Source organism: Pogoniulus pusillus, chromosome 4, assembly GCF_015220805.1.
Source record: "Pogoniulus pusillus isolate bPogPus1 chromosome 4, bPogPus1.pri, whole genome shotgun sequence".
Taxonomy (NCBI): Eukaryota; Metazoa; Chordata; class Aves; order Piciformes; family Lybiidae; genus Pogoniulus; species Pogoniulus pusillus.
In genome coordinates, this window is record NC_087267.1 from 35,895,414 (window position 1) to 35,922,933 (window position 27,520).

At 40.3% G+C, this 27,520-nt stretch overlaps 1 protein-coding gene across 6 annotated transcripts in view; it reads right to left on the reverse strand.

Annotated features, from left to right (window-relative positions):
- Positions 1–27,520, reverse strand: part of CACNA2D1 (calcium voltage-gated channel auxiliary subunit alpha2delta 1) — a 407,133-nt gene that overhangs the window by 175,040 nt on the left and 204,573 nt on the right. For all 6 annotated transcript variants that reach the window (XM_064142568.1, XM_064142569.1, XM_064142567.1 and 3 more), the window contains 2 exons: positions 23,353–23,397; positions 4,328–4,457 (listed from right to left, as the gene is read on the reverse strand). In XM_064142568.1, coding sequence (XP_063998638.1) covers positions 4,328–4,457; positions 23,353–23,397 — 175 coding nt within the window. The remainder of the gene's footprint in view (positions 1–4,327; positions 4,458–23,352; positions 23,398–27,520) is intronic.

Sequence of the window (27,520 nt, forward strand, 5' to 3'; positions counted from 1 at the left end):
GCAGATGGTGCATTATGCATGTCAGACAGCGAGGGCAACGTGTGCTGGTATCCACTAGGCAGATTAGCATCACTTGCCTTGTGCTAAGGATTTCCTTACTCCTGGCCTGCAGTTCCCCTGTTTGGCTTATGGATAAGCAGAGTGCAGTTTTAATAGGGATTTAGAAATAAGATTTCTGTTATTCCTAATAGGAGATGCATGACTAATTCCCCATGCATGGAGTAGAAAGAGGACCTGAGGGTCTGTTCTGTTTTCAGTAGCAGATTGATTTTATTTCCAAACCTAAATAGGACTCTTGAAAAATAACAAATTGAAAGTCTGATTTGGGTCTGTTGTATTGGGATTGTCCTATTCTGCAGTGGGACTATAATCCTCAGAAACAGGCAGATAAATTAATCCCATAGACTTTTCCCTGTCTCTACTTAGACTTTGGCATCAGATACAGAGAAAAATAACCCTAACTTCTGTATTATTTCTTTCTGGAAGCATGTAAGCCAGAAAGTAATAATCTACATTTAGTGAATGGATATTTTGTAATGATGTACCACATATTTCTGTGGTGAAATAAAAGCAACTACTTCACAGTATCACAGTATCATCAGGGTTGGAAGAGACCTCACAGATCATCAAGTCCAACCCTTTACCCTTTACTTCACAAGAAGCTCATCACGTTATTCCAAAAACAGTACTCCAAAATAATCAAGTCACTATATATGTAGCAGGCCAAAGAATATTATTGCATAGCACCTAGCTTGTCACAGTTAAATAGGTGATACACTGCTAAAGAATTACTTGCTAAACTGATTTTCCAATTTCAAAGGGCTTGCAGAGGATGGATTCACATATTCAGAATTTAATATGACAAATTCAATATCTGACTAATATTTTTCAAATAATAAATAGTAACTGTAATAAAGACGAAATCTGAATAGGGAAGAAAATATGTCACAAATATATAGTGCTTAAGCATCACTGAGTCTTAAATTTCCAGCTTCATACAAAGAAAAAAAAAAATCAACATGTCAAAATGCGATCCAAGGGAAAACACAGATTTAGGAATGTGCCTGTCTCTAACTGCAATCACCCCTCTCCCCTAAAGACCACAAACTGCTACTATAAGAGGCAACAGAAGAGTGAAAATTAATCTCAAGGAAGAGTAGACAAGTCAAATATCTAGTCACTGAAACTTGTTCTCTGAGATCTAAAAAGCAATTCTTTGTTTCATTTGGCATTCTACAAAAAAACATACGATAAAGGAGGAAAAAATGAATTCTGCTTCAGCCCAAAATCAAAATTACTTCAATGCAATAAAAGCTGTAAACTGTGCCTTATCCACTGTTTCTCAGAGTTGTAAGACCTGCTTTGTAAATCATAGAATCAGACAGGTTGGAAGAGACCTCCAAGATCATCCAGTCCAACCTAGCACCCAGCCCTAGCCAGTCAACTAGACCATGGCACCAAGTGCCTCAGCCAGCCTTTTCTGGAACACTTCCAGGGACAGTGCCTCCACCACCTCCCTGGGCAGCCCATTCCAATGCCAATCACTCTCTCTGGCAACAACTTCCTCCTAACACCCAGCCTATACTTTCCCCAGCACAACTTGAGACTGTGTCCCCTTGTTCTATTGGTGGTTGACTGGCAGAAGAGACCAACCCCCACCTGGCTACAACCTCCCTTCAGGTAGTTGTAGACAGCAAAGAGGTCACCCCTGAGCCTCCTCTTCTCCAGGCTAAACAACCCCAGCTCCCTCAGCCTATCCTCATAGGATTTGCTCCAGGCCCCTCACCAGCTTTGTTGCCCTTCTCTGGACACGTTCCAGCACCTCAACATCTCTCTTGGATTGAGGAGCCCAGAACTGGACACAGGACTCAAGGTGTGACCTGACCAGTGCTGAGTACAGGGGAAGAATAACCTCCCTTGTGCTACTGGCCACACTGTTCCTGATGCAGGCAGGCTGTGATGTAGACGAGGAATTGCAGATAGGTGGCATACTATTTTCAAACTGTATATCTAGAGTGAACACAAACTTCTAGAAGGATATGACAGGTTAACCCATGTGAACAGGAGGAAAAACAACTCCAGTGTTGCTGATATGCTATCAATCTTTCTTGGGTTAAGCTTGTTTGTGGATAGAATTGCTTGTGAAAACTCCAGCATTGGTAATCTGTTGGTGAACAGCTACATTCCAACTGGTGTTTTGGATGGCATGTGGACTTTGTTACTGTAAAATAAAACCTGCTGACAATTTTGTGTTTATTGATATGAAATCTGAATTTTTTAGGTATTGTCAAGCTGTTATCCCAGAAAATACCATCTGTAATCAAGCAGATATCTAGCAAGAGAATTTTGCTGATGCAGAATTACAGTCTTCACAATAATTTTTGAGGCTTCCCCATCTCTGCTAATTCATATGACAGGTAAACCTAAAGAATAATGAATTTCTCACAAATTATTTCAATTGCACATGCAGTTACCTCTCAAAAATTGCACATTTCTGTCTGTTGTTATCTCATCAAACACTAAAATTGTGTCTTTCCTATGGAAGTCATAGCTTGTCTTCATTTTTAAGTTAAAGGGCTGTACAGAAACATTAACTAATATGTATTTTTAAGGGGCATAAGTGGCTTCAGAAAGATCATCTAAAACACTAAATTCAAGAAGAAATTATTTTGCATACAATTATGATCACAGTCTTATATCAAAGTTGGCAAAGTGCTTACATGTATCCTAAAATTGAAGACAAGGGTTTTTTTACAACATTTTAACAGCAAAGTATGGATTCTCTTGAAACAAAAGCGAAGGAAGTGGCCTGTCTCTTCCCTATAATCCTGAAATTAAGGTGCACTTTACTAAGGATTAAAGCCAGAATCTCAGAATTACCCTCTAGGTCTGTCAGTCACGCACATCATATAAGAACAGGAGCTACTATGATTCTTTTCCCCATCATACTGACATTTCCATTTTCATCTCTGTGTCATATAAGCTGCCTGAACTGTGGCCATGAATTTTAAAGAGCTTAGGTCACATTAGGGTCTCCTTCATCTAGATGATATTTTGAAATAAGAGGAAGACTGAATACTTGAAATTTGAGCCCTATGTTAAAAACAAATAAGCAAAAATACTTTAATATATCTTTCTCTTTTTAAAAAATAGAAACTTATTCTGAATATTAAAATACTGGTTTGGTGTGGGTTTGGTATTGTTTTGGTTTGATTGTTCTTTGCTTTCAGTTTAGGGTGGGATTTTTTGTTATTTTTTTGTTGTTTTAATTGGATAATGATTTTCTCTTCGTTATGAGCACAGAAGAAGGAAGCTATTTTCTTCTTGGAAGAGACTTAATTTTGAAATATGATTAAAGGATCCCTGAAATTACTTTATATATATATGCACACACATACTTTTGGATATTGTTTAGAACTAATTTATTGAAATTCTCAATTAAAGTCTATTACTGCAATTCTGGAAATGCTCTGCATGCAGTGCATGTTACATGCCTGAACTCTCTCTGTTTATGGGACACTGAAAAATGTTCTCAGTGTACATCTCTGCCTGAGGCCAAAATTATGTAAAGGAAAGATGTCAAAAATTCCTTGTATTACATGAGAACACAGAATAAAGAAAAGATAAGAACATTTGATTACGTAAGAGTTTTGTTTCCCCTCCAGTTTCATTTCATAGAATGCTTAGGTTGGAAAGGACCTCCGAGATCATCTGCTCCAGTCTCTCCACCATGAGCAGGGACATCTCTCAACAAGACTGACTGCTCAAGGCCTCATCCAACCTGGCCTTGAACACCCCCAGAGTGGCATCATTTACAGCCTCCCTGGGAAACATATTCCAGAGTCTTACCACCCTCACAGTGAAGAACTTCTTTCTAAGATCCAGTCTAAACCTACTTTCCCTCAGCTTCAAACCATTCCCCTGTGTCCTACTGCTAGATACCCTTATGAAAAGACTCTCTCCAGCCACCCAGGTAGTGAAAGACAGCCATAAGTTTTCCCAGAGTCTTCTCTTCTTTAGGCTGAACAACCCCAGTTCCCTCAGCCTGTCCTTGAAGCAGAGGCCTTCCAGCCCTATGATCATCATTCTGAAACTCAGATCCAGTCCTAACACACCTCTTCAGTTGTGCCTCCTGCTAATTCAATTACATACTAATTTAATTATGTCACTAATATAACTATTACTGAAAGAATAAATGACAGTAACAGCAAACCTGTACTAAAAACGAAGATTAAAATTTTGTTCAGAGATTATTAGTTTTTAAAAATGGGACACAAATAAGAAGCTTAGCCTGAAAATAGAATTACTTTGTTCACATGCTACTTACAGCCTTCATAAATATCTGTTGGTATGTGGACTGCTGCATGCTGGTAAGATGTCTGTCGTCGGAAAACAGGATCTTCTTCAAACACAGGTCTGATTCTCTGGCTGCCAGATTCTGTGTCGTTCTTTTCAGGCTTGTTAAAGAAAGACACATAAAGGGCAATATATTACAAAGTATGCTAATAAACAAAAAATAAATTCAATTCACTTTTGCCTCTTCTTACATAAAAGACTCAGTCTAACACCTTACATATCTAAATTTCATAAATGCCTGGAATTTTTACACCCATAATGCAAAGTAAATTCATCACAGAATCACAGAATGTTAGAGGTTGGAAAGGACCTCTAGAGATTGAGTCCAACCGCCCTCCCCCCTGCCATAAAACCTTCTGTGTTGAAGTTTGTACCCATTGCTCCTTGTCTTTTTACTGCACACCACCAAAAAGAGATTGGTCTCTCCCACTTGACACCCACCCCTCACATATTTATAGACATTGACCATATCCCCTCTTAGTCTTCTCTTAAGACTAAACAGCCCCAGGTCTCTCAGTCTCCCTCCATAGGGGAGATGCTTGAGGCCCCTAATCATCCTTGTGGCTCTCCACTGGATTTTCTCCAGCAGATTCCTGTCTCTCTTGAGGAGCCCAAAAGTGGACACAGTATTCCAAGTGTGGTCTCACTAGAGCAAAGTAGAGGAACAGAAGAACTTCTTCCCTAGATCTGCTGGACACACATTTCTTGATGAACCCCAGGATACCACTGGCTCTCTTGGCCACAAGGGTACACTGCTGTCCCATTGTCTTTTATTACTTGTAATTGTTTGTCCTTAAATACAAATACTGTAGATCTCATTTTCTTCCTCCTCTACATGATATAGTTGTACTGGTTAGGATGACTGCCCCTGAGTGTATGTGGTGGGTAATACAGAAGGATGAAGAGGTCTGTTGTGTATCACAAGGCAATTTCAATTTGATCAAGAACAGATAATAAATGATGCATGCTTCATGATGTTAATTGCTGCTGAGAATGATGTAGATGATGTAGAATAAGGGGTGGAGAATATATTGGTTTAAACTGACTGGCCCCAGCAGAAGGGATGAAGGATGAGGCTACCCCTCACTCCCCACAGGGGCACAATGACAGCTAGATAGTCTATTCTGCACCATGCTGATATTGTGCTCACTGCATGACAGGAAGGGGTAAATCATAAATCTTTAAATGGTACTTGTTAAAACACATTTCATAAGCAGAAGCTGAGAAGCAGTGGTGCACACCCAGACAAAGAAAGGAAATGAAGCCTTCTTAGAACTTCTAGTTGAAACAGATTTTGTTAATTGGTTTATTTTAATTATAAATCTCAATGAATCATAGAATCACAAAATCAACCAGGTTGGAAGAGACCTCCAAGATCATCCAGTCCAACCTAGCACCCAGCCCTATCCACTCAACTAGACCATGACACTAAGTGCCTCATCCAGGCTTTTCTTGAACACCTCCAGAGACGGTGCCTCCACCACCTCCCTGGGCAGCCCATTCACAGTATCACAGTATCATCAAGGTTGGAAGAGACCTCACAGATCATCAAGTCCAACCCTTTACCACAGAGCTCAAGGCTAGACCATGGCACCAAGTGCCATGTCCAATCTTGCCTTGAACAGCTCCAGGGATGGCAACTTCACCACTTCCCCCGGCAGCCCATTCCAGTGTCCAATGACTCTCTCAGTGAAGAACTTTCTCCTCACCTCCAGCCTAAATTTCCCCTGGTGTAGCTTGAGGCTGTGTCCTCTCATTCTGGTGCTGGCCACCTGAGAGAAGAGAGCAACCTCCTCCTGGCCACAACCACCCCTCAGGTAGCTGTGGATTTGCTATTCCAACGGCAAATCACTCTCTTGGGAAGAACTTCCTCCTAACATCCAGCCTATACTTCCCCTGGCACAACTTGAGACTGTGTCCCCTTGTTCTATTAATGAAGTTCCATGTACTTGTTCTATTAATGAAATTCCATGTACTCTGTCAGGTACAAATGGCTGGGTGGAAATGTTCCCAAATAACCAGGTTCTCATAATCTTCCTGCCTCGGATTCCCTCCCTCCTTCACATGTCTGTACCCCAGCTTCTTGATTCCTTCCTGTTCACTTAGTCATTTGGGCAAGCATTAAAATTGGAAAGCAGGTAATTTTTTAATCACTGAGCTAGAAAAACTGCATGAGGTCTGGAAATCAAGGAGATAGTGAAGACCGAAGGTGATATTGTCTTCACATGGCTCAGATGAAGCTGTAGCAGGAGGCCCTACGGCATGAGTATGCTGCCACTTAAATCAATAATGAATCAACTATGATACCAAATAATTACCCAGGGTGGTAACTGTAGGCAGTTATAATTTTTAGTGCTACAGAATCATCAGTTTGTTAAAATAGTGCTAACAATGCAGCACTTATCTGGTCAGCAAGGCATGTGTATACTGAAGCTATTCTTTATATATATATATATATTCCACCATGTCTGACAGCTACATTTTAACTTAACCCACAAAGTAATCTAGTTCAGCTCCATGTATTCTTATCTGCTTCTTCACAGGGTTACAGACAAATGCTATACTAAGCATAGATTCAATGTTGCCTGAAGTAAGCAGCAGTCTCTGGTGGATTTCAAGGAGGTGGTTTTCCTTGGAAACACAAAGGACAGAATTCATCTAATCACTGACATCCACAACAACATAGCAGTGTTGACCTCATCACTCCAGGCTGCCTTCATAGTCAGTGAAGAGAAATGGGCATTTTCAGAGTGCAATTCATCTCATCTTAATTAGATACCTATTCTCCCATGACATCAATCATGCCTTAGAATTGCCTCCTACTTTCCGCTGACTATAAAAGTAGCCTTAGGGCAAGTTGCCTAGATGCAGAAGTCTGCAACACAGCTGTCTAGAATTAGGTGAGATGAATCCTACAATACAAGTGTAATAAACTTCTGGAAGAAAAGGAGGTGGGTACTAATTTTGACTATTTTTATGCTGTACCTTATGCTAAATAATTTAAATTCCTTACTTACTGCTTTACTCTGTTGGATGAGACAGAAAGGAAAGCATAACTTAATACTCAAATAGGATGATATTTTCTCTTTAAGGAGAACCATTCCCAGGTAAAGTCCAGGCATATCATGGCATTAAATAACATGAGTTGATAAAATGTGAAAATTACCTAAAAATACTATCTTCCTAAGAACATTGCCTAAGCCCACATATATTGTCTTTTACTTTCACAGGTGTGGTATTATTTTCACTAACAATTGCTGTGAACACAATAACCTCAGTTCCCAGAGGAACTCTGAATATGACAGAATCACAGAATGTTGGGAGTTAGAAGGGACCTCGAGAGATCATCAAGTCCAACACCCATGCCAAAGCAGGATTACCTAGGCCTGGGTGCAGACGTGAACACACCCAGGCAAGTTTTGAAAGTCTCCAGAGAAGATGACTGCACAACCCCTCTGGGCAGCCTGTTCCAGTGCTCTGTCACCCTCACTGTGAAGAAGCGTCTCATCAAGCTGAGGTGGATACTCCTTTCTCCTGTCATGGGACACCACTAAAAAGACATTATTACCTTCACCTTGACACCCATCCCTCAGATATATTTCTGCATTTAGATGCTTCTAAGGCAATAACATTTTAGTTTTGGAATGTGCCACTCTAAAATCTACCAGAAGGTTAAACCATGTATTGAGTATGGCTGGGACTGGGTTAACTTTCCTCAAAGCAGCCCCCACAGTCCTGTGCTTTGTATTGGTAGCTAGAAAGGTGTTGATAACACACCAGTGTTTTGGCTACTGCTAAGCAGTGCTTGCACAGCATCGAAGGCTTTCTCTTCCAACTACCTCCCAAAGGCCAGTAGAGGTGGGCAGGAGGCTGGGGTTAACCAGCAGAACTGACCCAAGTTGACCAATTAGATACTCCATACCATATGATGACTTGCTCAGCAACATAAGCGAAGGGAAAGGAAGAAGAAACAAAGACTTGCATTATTAAGGCATTTGTCTTCTGGAACAACCACTATGTCCTAAGGACCTACTTCCCATGAAATGGCTGGACATCACCTGTTGATGTGACACAGGGAATAAACCCACAACAAATATTTCAGAGTGAAGGGGGATGATAAAAGATGGTAAACCACAAGGTCCATCCCATCAGCTCTTGCACAGAAGTTTTCATGCTACAGTATACTAAATTTTTGACTGATGTTCCTGAAGCCCAAGCAGTAGATACTATTTTTCAGTCTCTTCCAGTACTCACATGCTATGGAAGAAGTCTTCTGCAACAGACTTTGTTGAAACTGAAAGAGTTTAAATAATCCATCTGAATATCTTAAACTTTCAAACAATGTCTGCTTCCCACATTTCTAAGAGCAGACACACCCAGACCCCCCTTAAAAAGGCCCGAGATGAAATTCCACTCTGTTATCCTTTCTTCCAGTACTCCATGACACCAAAACATGAACATGAAGCTAAAAATTCAATTTAATTGACATAGAACAGTGGATGTGCTAGAATTAAAGTAATGTAGAAGCTTCTGTAATCCTATTGTTGCCTTTTCCCAAAACAATTTTGTGATGTGCAGCTCTGATCTTGAATCCACCCCTAAAAAACCCAGAGCCACCAAATGACAGAACCCTAGAAAAGTTCTGCCATTCTCTTCATGTGGAATTAATTTTATTATTAAATCTACCAGAGTCTGAACTATTCTGCACACAACAGAAAATTATCAGAAGCATTACAATTAAATTACTGTTGCGCTCACTTTGGCTACTACCTCCCAGCCAGTAAAAACTAATGCTGGGCTGGGCTTTACACATCCAATGTCTTTAGTGGATCTTTCTATGTGAACTTATATTAATTTTGGTTTTTATTTGTCAAAATTTCGGATTTAAAGTCTCAATTAGAAAAGATAAGGAAAGATTAACAAGAAAAACCTTAGTGCTATTAACTATTTTAGGCTAGCACATCTATTAAAAGCCTGCCAGTATGCCATTGGTTGGCACAGTTTCAATACAGAGTTATCCACTTTTTTTTTTCAGGAAAGCAACAAAACATGTTTTGAAGGGAAGTAATCCAACTTGTGAATATAATTAAAATCCAACTCCAACCAATTTTTCTCTCGAGTCAGAAGCTGAAATGCAATCAATACTGGCACAGAAAAATCCCACAGGAGATCATGTCCGAAGATTAATTTTCTCTGTATTCAAACCTGGCCTTCACTTATTGAATTACACTGTTACCTACCACTGACAGTCAGCAAAATAACTTACTCATTTCTCTGAAATGAATCTCCAGGCCTACCTCTCCTTCCCTCGTGAGACAGATGAAATCCATTTCTCCATTTGTCTCACATTTCTGCCATTTTAAGGTCAGTTTGGGTTTTGTTGTGTTGTTTCTTTTGAAATAAATTGAGCATATTTTCACATCTCTATCATTCAGAATAAAGGTAAATTGATAATAAAAAAATGAGGTAAAGTGATTTGCCATTGGAATGGGCTGCCCAGGGAGGTGGTGGAGGCACCGTCCCTGGAGGTGTTCAAGAAAAGCCTGGATGAGGCACTTAGTGCCATGGTCTAGTTGACTGGCTAGGACTGGGTGCTAGGTTGGACTGGATGATGTTGGAGGTCTCTTCTAACCTGGTTGATTCTATGATTCTTCTGTAGCTGTTCTTTGTGGTCTTGGCTAACCAATTTTTTCCATACACCCAAAAACATATAGAAGGTTTACTCTCTGATTTTTGTAAGTCAAATACTGAGCAGAAGTAATTCAACTTCTCTCTAAAAGGGTTCGCGAACATAAATTAATGTATGCACATGAGATAACTAGAAGCTTTATGCCAAGAAATATCAGTGGAAAATCCTAGAATGGCTTAGGTTGGAAAGGACCTCAGAGATCATCTGTTCCGACCTCTTTGCTATGGGCAGGGACACCTTTCAACTGGACTCAGCTGCTCAAGGCCTTATCATAGAATCATAGAATCAATGAGGTTGGAAGAGACCTCCAAGATCATCCAGTCCAACCTAGCACCCAGACCTGTCCAATCGTCCAACCAGGCCTTAGAATCATAGAATCAACCAGTTTGGAAGAGACCTCCAAGATCAGTCCTGCCTATCCCCCAGCCCTATCCACTCAACTAGATCATGGCACTGAATGCCTCATCCAGGCTTTTCTTGAACACCTCCATGGATGGCGACTCCTCCACCTTCCTGTGCAGCCCATTCCAATGGCAAGTCACTCTCTCTGGCAAGAACTTCCTCCTAACATCCAGCCTATACTTCCCCTGGCACAACTTGAGACTGTGTCCCCTTGTTCTATGGCTGGCTGCCTGGGAGAAGAGACCAACCCCCACCTGGCTACAATCATAGAATCAACCAGGTTGGAAGAGACCTCCAAGATCAACCTATCCCCCAGCCCTAGCCAGTCAGCTAGACCATGGCACTGAGTGCCTCATCCAGGCTTTTTTTGAACACCTCCAGGAACGGTGCCTCCACCACCTCCCTGGGCAGCCCATTCCAATGCCAATCACTCTCTCTGGCAACAACTTCCTCCTAACATCCAGCCTATACTTCCCCCGGCACAACTTGAGACTGTGTCCCCTTCTTCTGTTGATGGTTGTCTGACAGAAGAGGCCAACCCCCATCTGGCTACAATGCCCCTTCAGGTACTTGTAGACAGCAATGAGGTCACCCCTGAGCCTCCTCTTCTCTAGGCTGAAGAACCCCAGCTCCCTCAGCCTCTCCTCATAGGGTTTGTGTTCCAGACCTTGAACACCCTCTCAGGGAAGAGGCATCTACAGCCACTCTGGGAAACCTATTCCATAGTCTCACCATCCTTGTATGGAAGCACTTCTTCCTGAGATCCAGCTTAAATCTAGTCTCCCTCAGCTTCATATCATTCCCCCATGTCCTACTGCTAGACAACCTTGGGAAAAGTCCCTCTGCAGCCTTCCTGTGGGATCCATTCAGTATAGAAAACAAATACAGAAGAGATTTCATATCAGGATAAAAGCATTTAAAAATATTTTTTTCTTTAAATTCCTGAACTGCTACCCAGTAAGAAGCAAGGGCACCTCTCTGCTTTCACACCCATGTAAACCAGAGAGGAATTGACTACTACTTTTCACCCTAGTATCCCTGTACTGTGTTTTGCATAAAACTTCCCTGTCCCTATGATGTTAGCAAGATCAAAATTCTGTTATTCTATTCATTCACAGAATGATTTGGATTGGAAGGGACTTCCAAATGCCTTCTACTCCAAATCCCCTCTGCAGGGAGCAGAGACGTTCTCCACTAGATCAAGTTGCTCAGAGCCTTGTAGAGAATCACTGCGAGTATCTCCATGCATGAGGCCTCAATTACCACCCCAGCCAATCTTTTTCAGTGTTCCATCACCTTCATGGTAAAGAACCTGTTCTTAACACCCAATTTAAATCTCACCTAAACTCAAAGCATTTTCCTTTGTCCTATCACTACAGGCCTTTGGGAACAGTCCCCCTGCAGCCTTCTTGTAGGCCCCCTTCAAGTACTGAAGGGCCACTACTAGGTCATCTCTCTTCCAAAACTTATTTTCATCTAAAGGTTTCCAGCTGTTTGGTTTTGTTTTTTTTTTCCTTGGTTTTGTTTGTTTGGTGGTTTTTTTTGTTTGGTTGTTTTTTTCCCTCTGAGTATCTGTTGAAATTTCTAACTGCAAAACTTCAAACAGCTGAGTGTCACTGCCCATGTTTCTTTTAGTGAACACCCAGCTCTTCTCTGTAGAAAGCAATGATATTATATAAAATAATAGCCAGCCATGGAATTTTTGCTGTGCTCAGGACCTTGCTCTATATCAGGTTTGCTGTTCTGCTGTGTTTACTTAACCTTCCTTGAGGAAAGTAACTCAGCAGAACTACGTGCACAGCCCCTTCAGCACTGCTGATGGCCCCATTAAAATTTACAACTGAACCTCAGAGGGAGAGTAAAATAAGATGTTGTTTGAAGCACAAGGCTCAGCAATACGCCTGCAGCAAGCAAAGGATGGGAACAGGTCTTCTAAAGACATGATAGAGGGAAGTCAATTTTGAAGAGGCAGCATTTCCAATAGCCACAGCACTTTCATTGCATTTTAGATAATGTCATGAGTGCCTTGGCTTCCAGTAACTGTTTCTATTACCTTTTTTTTTGACAGATGTGATTTTCCAGCTGTGGGAAAACTGCCAATTGCATGTAAGTGGTTATGACAAAACTGTAAACAGTTCACTTCACTTTTGTTTGTGTGGCAGTGAGGGACTGCAGCCTCCCTTCAGCTACATAAAGATACTCAGAGACAAAACTCAACTGAAAGAGTTATAAATAAAATAAGAAAACTGTTGCTCAGAACTGCAATATTCTTATGTTATCTGGTTAGATAACAGAGGTATGTTAAACAAGAATACATATAAATTCATATATACAAACACAAGAACATGTATATATACACACACATACAGGGTCAAGTTAGCTTCAGATCCAGGGAAATAGTTTTCTGCTTGCAACTGTTAGTGTGTCATGGCCAAGGGCCAGTTTCATAGAATCATTAATATTGAAAAGGATCTTCAAGAAAAAATAACCCAATTGCCATGACCACTAAATTACATCCTGAAGCACCACATCTGCAGCTTCTTGAACTCCTCCAGGGATGGTGACTCCATTATCTCCCTGGGCAGCCTGTTCTAATCCCTCATCACTCTCTCAAGAGTTTTTCCACATGTCCAATCTAAACATCCCCTTGCACAACTTAAACCAATTTCCTCTCATCTTTTCACTGGTTACTTGGGAGGAGAGACCAACACCAGCCTCACTGAACCTCTTTTCAGAGAGCTGCAAAGAGAAATAACATCTCTTCTTAGCCTTCTCCTTTACAGATTAAGCAATCCCAGCTCCCTCAGATGCTTCTCATATGACACTCTCCTGTGCTAGTTTGAAGCTAGCTAGAATGTTTTGGTGAGAAGGATTAGATCACAGGCTGTGAAAGAGAAACAAATGGTGATGTCTACTTCACTCATAGGCTTGCGGAGATGTACAAGAACAAGAGTATAAACATAGATAAGGTATTTGCACTTGGGGCACTGCCTGAGCTCTGGGCATTTCTCTCTCTAACCTCAGCTGCTGTCTCTCTGATTAATCCACTTGCTTCCTAACTCCCCTGGCCGACCCTCTATTCTTCCTTGGGGCACAAGGCAATGTCCGGAGTAAGGTAGGGGAGTGGGAGAAGGTGGAAGGGTGGTTGGGAGCCCCTCCTGGGGACTCAGGTTTCTGGGAGAGGAGTTGTGTTTCTGTATTACCTTTTACCTTGCATGTTTCTGTATATAAATGTATATACTGTATGTTGTGCTAAACTGTAAATATAAGCTTCATTCAAATTTCTAGAGCTGGCTGAGTCTAGTCTGGGTGATTTCCAAAGTGGGGGCGGGAGGGGGGGAACACCCAAACCACCACACCTCCAAATCCCTCACCACCCTCATTGTTCTTTCCTGGGCGTGCTCCAGGATCTCAGTATCTTTCCTGTACTGTGGTGCTTAGAACTGAACACAAAACTCAAGCTGTGGCCTCACCAGAGCCAAGTAAAGAGGCACCATCACTGTCCTACTCTTGCTGGACACACTAGTTTTGATAGAGGCCATGATGCCCTTGGTCTACTTAGTCCACTGGGCACACTTCTGACTCAGTGCTTCTAGTGTTCCCATATGCACAAGTCATTTGGCTACTGTGTGCCAGTATGAAAATGAATGGAACCATACAAACTGTGTTCTATTGATAATAATTTCTATACATCCACTGCAGGCACAACTATATCTGTTTTTTGTGGGCTTGTTTTTTGATCGTTTGGGGTTTGTTTTGTTGCTGGTTGTTTGTTTTTTTTTGTATGGCTGGTTCAGTACCCTTTCTATCATCCTTCATGGTTCACAGGTCTGAATCATAACTTTTATATACTCACAAAATTATTACCTATCTCTAACATAGTGTTTTGTTTTCCTTTGTATCCCCAATTATTCACAACATTCACTGCATCATGACTTTGGTTTCATGAATAAATTAATCCTTCATGTAGTTTATGAAACACAGGGACTTGAAAGTCTGGGAACAGACACTTCATTAGGGCCTGTAGTGACAGGGTAAGATATAATGATTTTAAACTAAAAATGGGTAGATTTAAATTCAATAAAAGAAAAATATTTTTCACAATGAGAGTGATGAAACACTGGAACAGGTTGTCCAGAGAGATGGTATATTCTTGGAAACATTCAAGGACAGGTTGGATGGGGTGTAGCCCTCTTTAAATTATTATCAATTGCATCCCCTTAGAGTACTCAAATCACATGTATTAAAACAAAAGTAATAATAAAAATCCATCCTTGACAAAAGTCCCATGCAATAATTTGTCATCTCCAATTTCAGAACCAGTGTGCACACTAGATTGCTTTTCATACATCAGCCAATTACATTTCAAACTAGGAACTCTTCTACTCTTATTGGAACAAATTACACTGCTGTCCTTTTACCACCCCCACATCTGATTAAAGATCATATCCCTGGGGAACAAGAACTGTTAAATCTTCTTAATGCTTCATTGGGAATTAGTTATAATACCAACTGAATGTGAACATTAATTAATTTGATTTTCCCATCTGATGCAGTTGTCTATGCCATGCTTTGCTAAGCCATCAACTGATCCTGTTTCACAGTTCATTCTTATCTTTGGTCATATTGCTTAGGTTCAGACTTTGTACATTCCTGCATCATAGTAATCAGTTACTGCTCCTTCTTCTTAATTTTTACCATCTCCTGTGTCTATGGGTTTTTTTTAAGTGAAGCCCTGATTTGAGAAGAAGGTTGGACTACAGGATATCCAGAAGCCCTCCTAAGATAATTTTATTCTGCTGTTCTCTGAAATAATACTAATTGGTCTCAAAACCCTATTCATGCTCACATAAATATAATGCAGCTCAGCATTAATTTAATGCCAAATGTATCTAGACAGTTAAAATCAGTAGGAAACATTAAACCATGCACTGATCTCTGGGTTACATATGGACCTTGGACTTTCCCCATAGATTAAATATCATATACCTAATTTAAGTAAAATGCCACAACACAATGTAAGATCATAAATGTATTTTCTAAAAGCCCATGTGGTAAAACACTAAAAAAGTCATCAAATTTGAGAAACTGAGAAAAAGATGAAGAAACAGGTCAGGCTTTGAAACAACTAAAAAGACTCAAATCTCCAAACAACAACAAAAACATGCACACACACAAAAACAACACCACCAAAAGCAAACAAATAAACAAACAAAACTCCAAGCAAAATCAAAATGCCCCCAATAATAATTAAAACAAAAAAACCCCCACATCCAAACCCAAAACAGAACACCAAAAGCCAGGACAAAAACACAGTACAAATGAGCTTTGAGAGTAGCATTACTCTACATTTTCACATATCAATGCTAAACCTGTGAAAGGTTAACTTTAACGACACAAGAGAAAAGCAGCTGCAGAGATGACCTCTCAAGGCCATGTGGGCAAGAAATGTTTCTGAAGCTAAACTCCAGACCGTTTCCTACTCAGCCCTACTGAAAATATGACTCAGATGCAGAGTAAATGATATTACATAAAATGATAGGCTTCAGTTCTGAAGCTCTGGTGCTTTGCCATAGTCATGGTGTCTCGGTTCTAATTTAAATCTCCAGAGACTCAGATAAATTTGATAGAACCAATAACAATTTGTAGAGTGCCCTTCCCTCTTCCCCCTCCTTTCCCAAAAGAAAGGGATTAGAAGTAGAGAGAGAGAGAGGAAGGTAAGCACACCCAAATAAATCAATCTTGCTCAATTTGAAAATTAAAAATAAAAGTTTAACTTAAAAAGGTATCTGAGGTAGGGAAGGGAAAATAGCAAATACAAAATAGTATAACTACAACCTGATTGTGATGGCTTGGTCCGCCTCATGGGTGATGGCCACGTGGTGGAACAAAGAGAAACCAGGACCAGATGGTAATGGTGGTATGCAGGGAGCAGGGAGATGCAGAGAAAGAGGGTGAAACAGACTGTCCCCCTGCTTTTATGGGACAGGAAGGGGGAGTGGACTAACCATCACCTGGTGGTGTTCAGACCCACCCCTGGGGAGTGGTCAAGACCACCTAGAGTCAGGTTCAGGGTTACTCCCCCTGGAGTGTTAACCCTACACACATGGCAAGTACTGGAAGCTAGCGATATTAGTGAAGTGCAGGAAAGAGTAACGCTGGAAGCCAGAGAACCAATTTTATGTTCCATGGTTTGGCTTTTCATCTGAGTCTCTAAGTGACCATGCCTTCTGAAATTAACAGCATAGTTTTGCTGGCAGTGTCTGCAGGTTTATAGTTACTACTAAAGGTGAATATGTAGTAACACTCTTGCTTGTACTTGCTGCTATAGAAACCAAGGTCACTGCTTTATCTGGTATACCACACTGGAGCGAAAGGGCCTTAAGGGTGTGCATGAGAAGGAGAGGACTCTAACCAACAAAGCTGGAGGAGACTGAGGTGTGTGACTTCATTCATGTTCATAAAGCTGTGAAGAGCAAACACGGGGAGGATGCAGCCAGGCTCTTCTCAGTAATGTCCAATGATAGGACAGGGAGCAACAGGTGCAAGCTGCAGCAGAGGAGGTTCCACATAAACATACGGAAAACCTTTCTCACTGTGAGGATGACAAAAAGCTGGAACAGACTGTGGAGTCTCCTTCACTGGACTCATTCAAACCCCACCTGGATGAGTTCCTACGTGACCTACTCTACGTGATCCTTCTCTAGGGGGGTTGGACTAAATGATCTTTCAAGGTCCCTTCCTGCCACTAGCACTCCATGTTTCTACAACAAGTTCAGTTTCTGGAGTTGGTTTTATTTACCAACAAACAATTACACTAGAGTCACTGCAATTGTTATCACTCATGCATTAGATATTAGTAGGAGATACCCTGAAGGAAGAAATATTCCATTAAACTGATGAATCACTACCTTTCGTTGTTGATCTTTGATGTGACATAAACTTAGCCTGCATGGGGAGACTTAAAGCACTGCTCTTTTGTGCAGATTTGCCTTCAAGGTAGGATTCTCTGCATTAAGTACATCCTCATCTTTTTTAGGATGTTGCAACTACAGTTATCACTCTTGCCATTATTATTTCATAACTCTGTTTCACAGGTAGGAGATAGCTTAGGGGCAGTCATATATTTCATTTTCATCTATTTTTCATTGTAGCCTCAAACATATATTCATTTGGGAGAAGCCTTGCACAAATTTAAATAAATAATATAAAAATCTGACACAATAATGTTTAACTGAAAACCTAAACATTAGAAGAATAATAATAACAATAAAAAGGCAAGAATGCCTGCTCCGTGGCAATAGATCATTATACTTTCAATAGGCAGCTGAAAGAAATGCATTTTATCCCTATGGACTCAAGCTTACCTATAATGCCTTGCCTTAAAATAGAAAGACCTGACACCTTTCCCACTGATACTTGGTAAAAGGCAAACATTCCTCAGTGAATGAAGTCTTGGTACTAGAGCAGACAATGTCAGTGATGCCCTCATTATCACTTCTGGTGCTCACATTCGAAAGAATGGCTTCCAAACCACGCTGTTATAAATGATAACATAGAATTCCAGACATGAAGGAGCAAAGTGCACAGCAAAACCACTGTAGTACACATTTAGACTCAATCTTTGGAGGTGTCTTCCAACTACTCACATTCTGTGATTTTGTGCAATGCTTGAGCGTGTCCAGGGCACTTGGTGCCATGGTCTAGTCATGAGCTCTGTGGTAAAGGGTTGGACTCGATGATCTGTGAGGTCTCTTCCAACCCTGATGATACTATGATACAGAGAAGGGTGACAAGGCTGGTGAGAGGTCTCAAGCACAAGCCCTACGAGGAGAGACTGAGGGAGCTGGGATTGTTTAGCCTGGAGAAGAGGAGGCTCAGGGGTGACCTCATTGCTGTCTACAACTACTTGAGGGGTGGTTGTGGCCAGGAGGAGGTTGCTCTCTTCTCTCAGGTGGCCAGCACCAGAACGAGAGGACACAGCCTCAGGCTGCGCCAGGGAAAATTTAGGCTGGAGGTGAGGAGAAAGTTCTTCACTGAGAGAGTCATTGGACACTGGAATGGGCTGCCCGGGGAGGTGGTGGAGTCACCGTCCCTGGGGCACTTCAAGGCAAGGTTGGACGTGGCACTTGGTGCCATGGTCTAGCCTTGAGCTCTGTGGTAAAGGGTTGGACTTGATGATCTGTGAGGTCTCTTCCAACCTTGGTGATACTGTGATACTGTGAAAGAGCTGAAAGTCAAGGTACCACAACACTGGTGGAATTAAGGCACTGGACAATCTGATCTAGTTCAGGACGTCCCTGCTTACTGCAGAAGGGGTTGGACGCCATGATCTTTGGAGGTCCCCTCCGACCCAGACCATTCTATGCTTCTATGAAGAGTAAGTCCTTTGGAACAAAAAGGATGAACACCAGACACAATATCAATGAACATAAAAATACAGTTTTCCTGCTTACCTCTCCTCTCTATACACTAACAACCAGATGCTCTGTGCTATCTTTTAACAGAATTCTACATCTTCACTACAGCAAGAGGTGTTATGAATTAACCATGAATGTTATTTTTGTTGTACACTGCAGACTAAGAGATATAAATCCCCCAAATAAAGAAAAGGTAAAATATAGATCTATCTATTTAAGGCAGTTCATCTTCAAACGTATTAACTCAGTGTGAAGGACAAGATGTCATCCAGAGGGACCTGGACAGGCTGGAGGGGGGCTGAGGAGAATGTCACAAAGTGCAACAAGACAAAGTGTAAGGTCCTGCACACCTAGTTTGGGACAATCCTAGATATCAATACAGGCTGGGAGACTACAGGAGGTTGGACGTTGGAGGTCCCTTCCAACCCAGACCATTCTATGATTTGATGATGATGATGAGGTTGAGAGTGCCTTTGCAGGAAAAGACTTGAGGTGCTGGTGGATAAGAAGCTGGACACCAGCCAGTGGTGTGCACTTGGAGCCCAGAAAGCCAATGGGCATCCTGGACTGCATCAAAAGCAGAGTGGCCAGCAGGTCAAGAGACATGATGCTGACACTCTGCTCTGGTATAGACCTTATCTGGAGTACTGAATCCAGCTTTGGACCCCTCAACACAGGAAGGACATGGACCTGATGGAGCAGGTCCAAATGAGGGCCACAAAGATCTGGAGCACCTCTACTATGAGGACATGCAGAGGCAGCTGTGGTTGTTCAGCCTGGAGAAGGCTCTGGGAAGACCTCATAGTGGCTTTCCAGAGAGCCTACAAGAAGGCTGCAGAGGGACTGTTTCTAAAGGCCTGCAATGATAGGATGACCATGAGGGTGGAGGAACATTGGAACAGATTGCCTGGGAGATGAGGCCCCATCCCTGAGGATATTCAAAGTCAACAAGTCTCTGAGCAACCTGCTCTAGGGAAGGATGAACCTGCACACTGCAGAGGGAAGTTGGACTAGATGACATTTGGAGAGGATGGAAAGAGAACAGGTTATAGCTTACTCATATTTCCCAGTGAAGATTACTGAGTTTTAAAATAATGCTAACAGAACAGCAGCCAAAAAATTATTACAATCAATTTCTATTTTCTCCATCCAAAGCATTCCAGCTTATACACCCAGAACTGTGGTATGTTAAAAATCCAACTGCAGTCTTCTTGAAATTATCTTCTAATTCACACCTAGACATCCTTTGTTAATTTTACATCAGTTTTTGACTTGCTCCAGATATAATTTTTTTCATCATCATTATTATTTTAAAATAACCCTTCAGTGCATAGCAGAAAGATAGACTACCTGAACATCTGGAAATAGAAAAAAATACATTTATAAGAAGATTTGGAGTCACTAGAAATAAAATGCAAACGAGTACAAAACAGAGGAGAGAACTGAACAAAGAACGAGTACAAAACAGGAGAGAACTGAGCAAAGATGATTATCAACAGGATGCCACACAAAGGACAAAAGAGAAAATGGTCAAAACAATATTAAAAGTTAGAGAAAAGAGCATATTAATATAGTGCTGCTCAGCTGTCCAGTGAAAGCTCCATGGCATTTGTCCAAACATGACACAAGCAGTTGAAACCTGCAAATTAAAGCGCACAACACAGACCACAATATATCAAATTGAAAGGGTTCAAGCGAATAGGACAGTGAATGAAAAGCTGAGACACCTGTATTAAATTACAAGTTTGGCCATTATCTTCCCATGAGATATGAAAAATAGGAATATAATACCTCCTACTCTGTTATAAGAATAAACCTCATTAATTATCGTGAAGTGGTCAGACATCTCTGTGGGTGCAAGGAGACTCTAACTGGTGTTAGCAAAGAAAAAAAAGGAGAGCACAAAAGGTATGTTACAGATTGATGGGCTAAAGGGTTACAAATTGATTGCTTTATCTGAGAGACTGAGAAATCTAGAGGCCAAAGAATTAGTGGTTTTCATGTAGCTTTTTGTTGCCTGTTTTTTTTTAAAGTCTAAGCAAATACAGTCATGAAATTCAAAACAGCCCTTCAGGAAAACATAAGAAAAAAGAGAGAAGCAGCTTCTGCATAAACAGGAAGAAAGAAGCCAAGCTATACTGGAGTGTATTAGCACAGAGCAGGAAAAAAAAAACCTCAGAATTTAAGTTAAAGGATTGCTCTTCTAATAAAGCTGGAATTTGAGAAGGAGGAGTGAAGACAATTAAAAACTGGCAGGCAGACCTGTGAGATTAATTTCTTCTATTTTTTTCAACATCTAAAAATTAAGATCTGAAAGAGTCCTTTATAGGAACATGGTCAAAAGAGAGAAACATACATCTAGAAGTGGGTTGAGAGTAGCCCTGAATAAAGAGACTTGGTTGGATTGATTAGTGAGAAGCTCAACATGAGCTAGCACTGTGATGAGCTAGCCCAGTGCACTGCACTGCATGAAGAAGAGTGTGGCCAGCTGGGCAAGAGGAGATTATGTCCCTTTACTCTGCTGTTGTGAGACCCCATCTTGAATACTGCATTCATTCTGGTGTGCCCATCATAAGAACAACACACAACTGTTGGATTGAGTCCAGAGGAGGTCCACAAAGAGGAACCAATGGCTGAAACATCTCTGCTATGACGATAGGCCGAAGGAGCTGGGGTTTAGCTAGGAGAAGACTATGGGGCATCTTCCAGCTGCCTTACAGTACCTGAAGGGATCCTACAAGAAGACTGGAGAAGGACTTTTCATAAGGGTGTTTAGCAAAAGGACAAGAGGGAATGGTTTGAAGTAACCTCCTTTCAAGTAGTTGTAGAGAGCAATAAGAAGTCCCTTTATATAGCCTTCTCTTCTCCAGACTAAACAACAACCCCAGCTTCCTCAGTTGCTCCTCCTATGCTGTGCTTGGAGGGCACCTCTCACCAGCCTCACTGCTCTTCTCTGCGCGTGCTTCAGGATACCAATGTCTTTCCTGTACAGTGGCACCCAGAACTGAACACAGCACTCAAGCTGTGGCCTCATCAGAGCCAAGTACAGGGGCACCATCACTACCCTACTCCTGCTAGACACTGTTATAATGCTCCTTGTTTCCTGAAAGACTGGCCCTCACTCACGTGGAATTATTCTTAACAAATATGGTGATTATAAACTTAATTTCAAGAGTTCAAAAAGTCATAATAAGAAATAAAAGTGAAACAGAAACCAAAATAGGACACTGAGTGGAATAAAAAAAAAAATGTCATTTGCATTTTGTGGTGATTTTTGCTGGGGTTTGGCTTTTGTTTGTTTCATTTTGTTTTTCTTTTCTGGGAATGCAGAGGCCAGTGTAAATAAATGATAATATGCTCAGGAATATTATTTTTTCCATCTTTGTAACAGACTTGGATTTACATGGTAGAAGCAGTCACCTTCAGACCTTTCCCAATATTATGTTTAAGCTTTGTAATTCTATTTCCAGAAGTGATTAGCACATGCCATGTTACTCAATTTAATGAGAAGAGGCTGATATCCTTCAAATTTAGGTTACTTCTAATGCATTTTATAACTCAAATTCACATACAATTCTTGTATATGAATTCCAGTACTCATAGCTCTACACAAGCATATATAATAGTTATGCTTGACATGATCTATGAACCTTCTTTAATTGCCTTACAGCAGAAGCATCAATTACAATAGCAAAGCCATCAATCTCCAAAGAATACTTGATTAAAAAGTGCAAATGAAGCATGCTGGCAGCTCTAATACTTTTACATTAATTTTTCTATGGTTTTATAAACTACATCTATAATGAATACAAGCAGTTATGTTATCTCAAGTAAAGGTGAGGATAACCTGTCTTCTCCCCCAAAAGCAGTAAGATTTTTAATAGTTAAAACCAGACAGGAAACTTCAAGCCACTTAAATTAAGAGCCTTAACAAAACTGGGAACCGAAACATGCATTTTGTCTAAATCTTGGGGGTGGATTTTCAGTTTCCCCAAAGTGCAGTCATATGAGTGATCACAAAGCGCACAAAAATAGTTGTTCAGGAACATTTTACATCTGTGTTGCCCTCATGTATGTATATATTGAAAAAACACCTTACAAAATAAAAAAACAGGATAAAATGAGCTTAGAAAACAGGGTTGGAAAATGGTTCCTTCAGAGTCAAGTAAATTATTTATAATTTTGATTCTCTAGTCCTACAACTATGATTTTATTAAAAGTGAATGATACTGCTGTCAGAATCTTTCTTCTCCCAGCATATTGCCTGCCTCATCAGAAACTCAGACTGTGTGAGAGAAGACAGATTTTGAGATTTAGAACATAAAATATTGTCTGGATCTTGAGGAAACTTTTGAAGACATTTCTAAGATTCTTCTTTCTTTTGCAAAATATTTCAATGCTACTCTTTGAGTTTCATTAAGATTTTCAGTCCTTTAATTCTCTGAAATGAAAGTTAATGTAACAAAAAGGAAATGTATTACTTACATCATTCTGGTCATCTTTTGCATTATAATAGATGATATCATTATTCTGCAAGAGAAAAAAAAGCAATTATGTTAGTTTGAAAGAATAAGGTTTGCTAACAATAACTTGTAGCAAACTACTTTTTCAAATAAACCTGTATTGCTTCATGCATTCTTTCTGAAATACAACAGAATCAGACCTTTTCTTGCTCTCTGGTGTATATAGTATTTCCCATGCTCCTGTGTAATTTCGTTCATTTGATGAATCTTATGTGGTAAGCTATGTAAGTCACTCAAAAAGCCAGCTAGAAAAGCACAGACAATGTTGGACAAAATCTAGAGCTCAAAAAACCCTTCCTAAGCCACTTCTTTTGCAGATGTGTGACTATCATTATGCAATCAGGTGATTTATGCACCATGACATCTCTAGGTAATGGATACAAGGATGTAAGGGCATTGCTAAGTGGGTTTATTATTTGTCACACATGTTTATTGCTTTATTCACCTCCCATGGTGAAAATAAAATCTAGGAAAATATATCAGAGGAGCACCTGGCTGTTGTAGGATAGCTCCATGGAAACACTGTACCATGTAATTCAAATAAGACAATGAAGGAGAAGATTGCTAGTTTCCATTACATAATCAGTCAGAAGCTTCATTCACTGTAACATCCCCAACAGTTTGACAATTGGGGTATTTCTTACAAAATGCAGTTTTGTTTTCTTATGAAATATTTCTGAACCATTCAAAAGCCTTAAAGACCTTCATTCACTATAGCAGCTTTCCATTACATAGAATTGCTGTCATGCTCTAAACCTTTTTGAATGAAAACAAGCAATTGTGTGCATTTCTGGATGAAACAGACACAGCTATGTACATATAATTTTGAAGTCCCTTTAGTTTTTTCATTAATTCAAGAAGTTCTATTTCTTCATGTCCAGCAACATTGTTTAAAATATGATTGCTATCTACTGCTGGACTAAACTGTGTTTTTTTAATCACCTACTGAATAATTACATTTCAGAAACATAATACATATACATGTTAATTAAAATAACTCTCTCCACGACCCCAAATTAGACATTTTGTTAAGCTATTCATATCTTGTAGTTCTTTACCTTGTCTGGAGATATTACCTATATAACACAAAATAACATTGACATTGGCCATACCTCACTACTCCTAATATTGGTCATATCTCATTATTCTTAATACATATAAAAAAATAGGTAAGACACACAGGGCTACCACACACTTAATCCTGTACAGGTCACCAATTAGATTCATGGATCAGTTACATCTTTAGAAGACAATCTGTCACAATTTAACCACTTATTGCTGACAAGAACAAATTGCTTTGCCGTTGGCTCTCAAACAAGTAGTTTAGTTATTTATTAACTTCTTGACAACTGAATCTTCCCACTGTTGCATGCTTCTCCACCAGGTAATACTGCACACTTAGTCAGGAAGTCTAAAATACAATGCAAATATTGCAGACATTTATTTTTGTTCTTTACCCAGTAATGTTATGAGAGGCAGGGCAAAGATTCACTGTTACTTCTGTTCATGAATATAGAATCATAGAATCATAGAATCAACCAGGTTGGAAGAGACCTCCAAGATCATCCAGTCCAACCTATCACCCAGCCCTATCCAATCAACTAGACCATGGCACTAAGTGCCTCATCTGAAACTGAATTTGTGGAAGAATGACTTAGAAGTAAGAAAACAAGAGAAAAGCAAACCATATTACAAGTAACTAACAACTGATTTTGCCTATGCAGTTTTAAAACAGAGCCACACATACGACTTTGGAAAGCATTTTAAAATATCAGATGAATCCCACACACTTTGGAAAGGCAGAACACCAGTGAAAAGAACCGAAGTCCAGCTGTTCAGCATGCAGTAGTTAAAATGCTAATAGTGCTGGTTGCTTTAGTCTTTCAGAAACATACCAGATTAGAACAGTGTAAATGCCTATAAATGCTACAAAATACTTCATTAAATGTTGGCAAATCCATCTGCTTTAATTTTAAAATAATTTTCCTGTATCCCCTTGGATAAAGATGTGCATCTAAAGAAGTTCACTCCAATACCTTTAGGGTAATTAAGACTTAAACCCATCCTAATAAATACTATGGCAAATAAGCCAGATAGTTATCATTTAATCCCTTATATAGCCTGACATGCAGTTTAAGGCACAATTAGAGCCTTCAATAAAGAAAGCTAAATATGACCTACCACAAATACAAAATGACATCTATTTCTAAAGAGAATTCCTGTAGGGAATAAAAGATCACAAGATATGGAAGGAAAAAAAGGATGTAAACCACTACAACCTCTTTGTTATATCTCTGCAATTTTACATAAGGGAAACAGCACATGGAACAGGCTGCCCAGGGGTGTTGTGGAGTATCCCTCCCTAGAGATAATCAGGACCTGCCTGAATGCATTCCTGTGTGATCTGGTACCCTGCTTTGGCAGAGACGCTGGACTAGATCTTTTGAGGTCGCTTCCAGCCCTTAACTTTCAGTGATTCTGGGAAAATAAGGTGAATACCAGGTAATAACATTTTTTTCCCTTCAGTATCCTTGAACAGAAATGCTGGTTTACCTCCTGTCTTTAAAATGAATATAAAGTCAGGCACTATGTTGAATTAGTTGCAACTACTGAGTCTGAATATGGGCTGTAAAAAAAAAAAAAAAAAGGTTAAAAAATAGATTTAAAACAGAATCATAGAATGTTAGGTGTTGGAATGGACCTCGAAAAATCATCCAGTCCAACACCTCTGCCACAGCAGGATCACCTAGGGCAGGTCACATAGGAATGCATCCAGATGGGTCTTGAAAGCCTCCAGAGAAGAAGACCTCACAATCTCTCTGGGCAGCCTGTTCCAGGGCTGTGTCACCCTCACTGTGAAAAAGCTTGTCCTTATATTTATGTAGAACCTCCTATACTCCAGCTTGCACTCACTGACCCTTGTCCTGTCATTGGACATCAGTGAGCAGAGCCTGGCTCCATTCTCCTGACGCTCCCCTTCACATCTTCACAGACATTAATGAGGTCACTCCTCACTCTCCTCCTAGCTAGAGAGACCCAGCTCCCTCAGCCTTTCCTTACAGTTAAGATATTCCACTCCTTTCAGCACATTTGCAGCCCTGCACTGTACTCTTTCAAGCAGTTTCCTGAGGTCCTTCTTGAGCCGACTGGCCCAGAACTGGACAGAATGTTCCAGATGTGGCTTCACCAGGACAGAGTTGATTCTATGATTCTATGATTCCTCGATCTACTAACTACACCCCTAACACATCTCAAGATATTACTGGTCTTCTTGGCCAGAAGGCCACATTGCTGGCTCATGGTCATCCTGTTGCTCATCAGGACTCTCAATTCCCTTTCCCCAGAGATGCTCTCCAATAGACCAGCCTCCAACCTATCCAAACTATACTGGTACATGAGGTTGATCTCAAAACACAACTGAGAAACGGCATGTTTTAAAAATCAAACTATTCTTAGTTAAATGGTGAATATCAAACAGTTCGGTAACATCCCAGTCCAGAACTGTTTCCCCATATTACCCATAATATGGGCAAATACAACACTTGGATTTGGCAGCTTCTCTCCCCCTCCCCCCCCCCTCCAGCATAATTTGATTAAAGGAGTACTTTCTCGGATTAGTAAATTTTATACAGTAGTTAACATCTGTCAGGTTTGCACTATAGCTTCTGGTAAGCCTTTCCCATTGGACTTATGTAAAGGGCTCTTCTCAGTATTCCACTAAGACTAATAATTAGAATGAAAAGATGAAGGTGAAGATTAGAGGAGGATCAGAGGTGCTGCATACCCTTTGTGACAGAATGCACTTTCTTTTAAAAGGTGAGAAAGATCAACTTATTCACCAATTATTTAGAGGTTATTCCTTTACTGAAACTGTCCTTCCAGAAAGGGTCACTTGCCCATTCACAGCTGCCTCAGAGTGACAAATAAAATGAGTAGTTTATTAATCACCTGCATACTAGACAGGGTGACTAAAACATAGAACCCTCATATAAACAGAAAATTTCTCAGATAAGAGTGATGTACAGATACAGATTTCATATAAAAATACATTTCATCAAAAATGCTCTTTCAAGTTCTTGACATCAGACCTGAGGGATTTTAATCTGAGACCAGATTCAAAGGTTACAGTG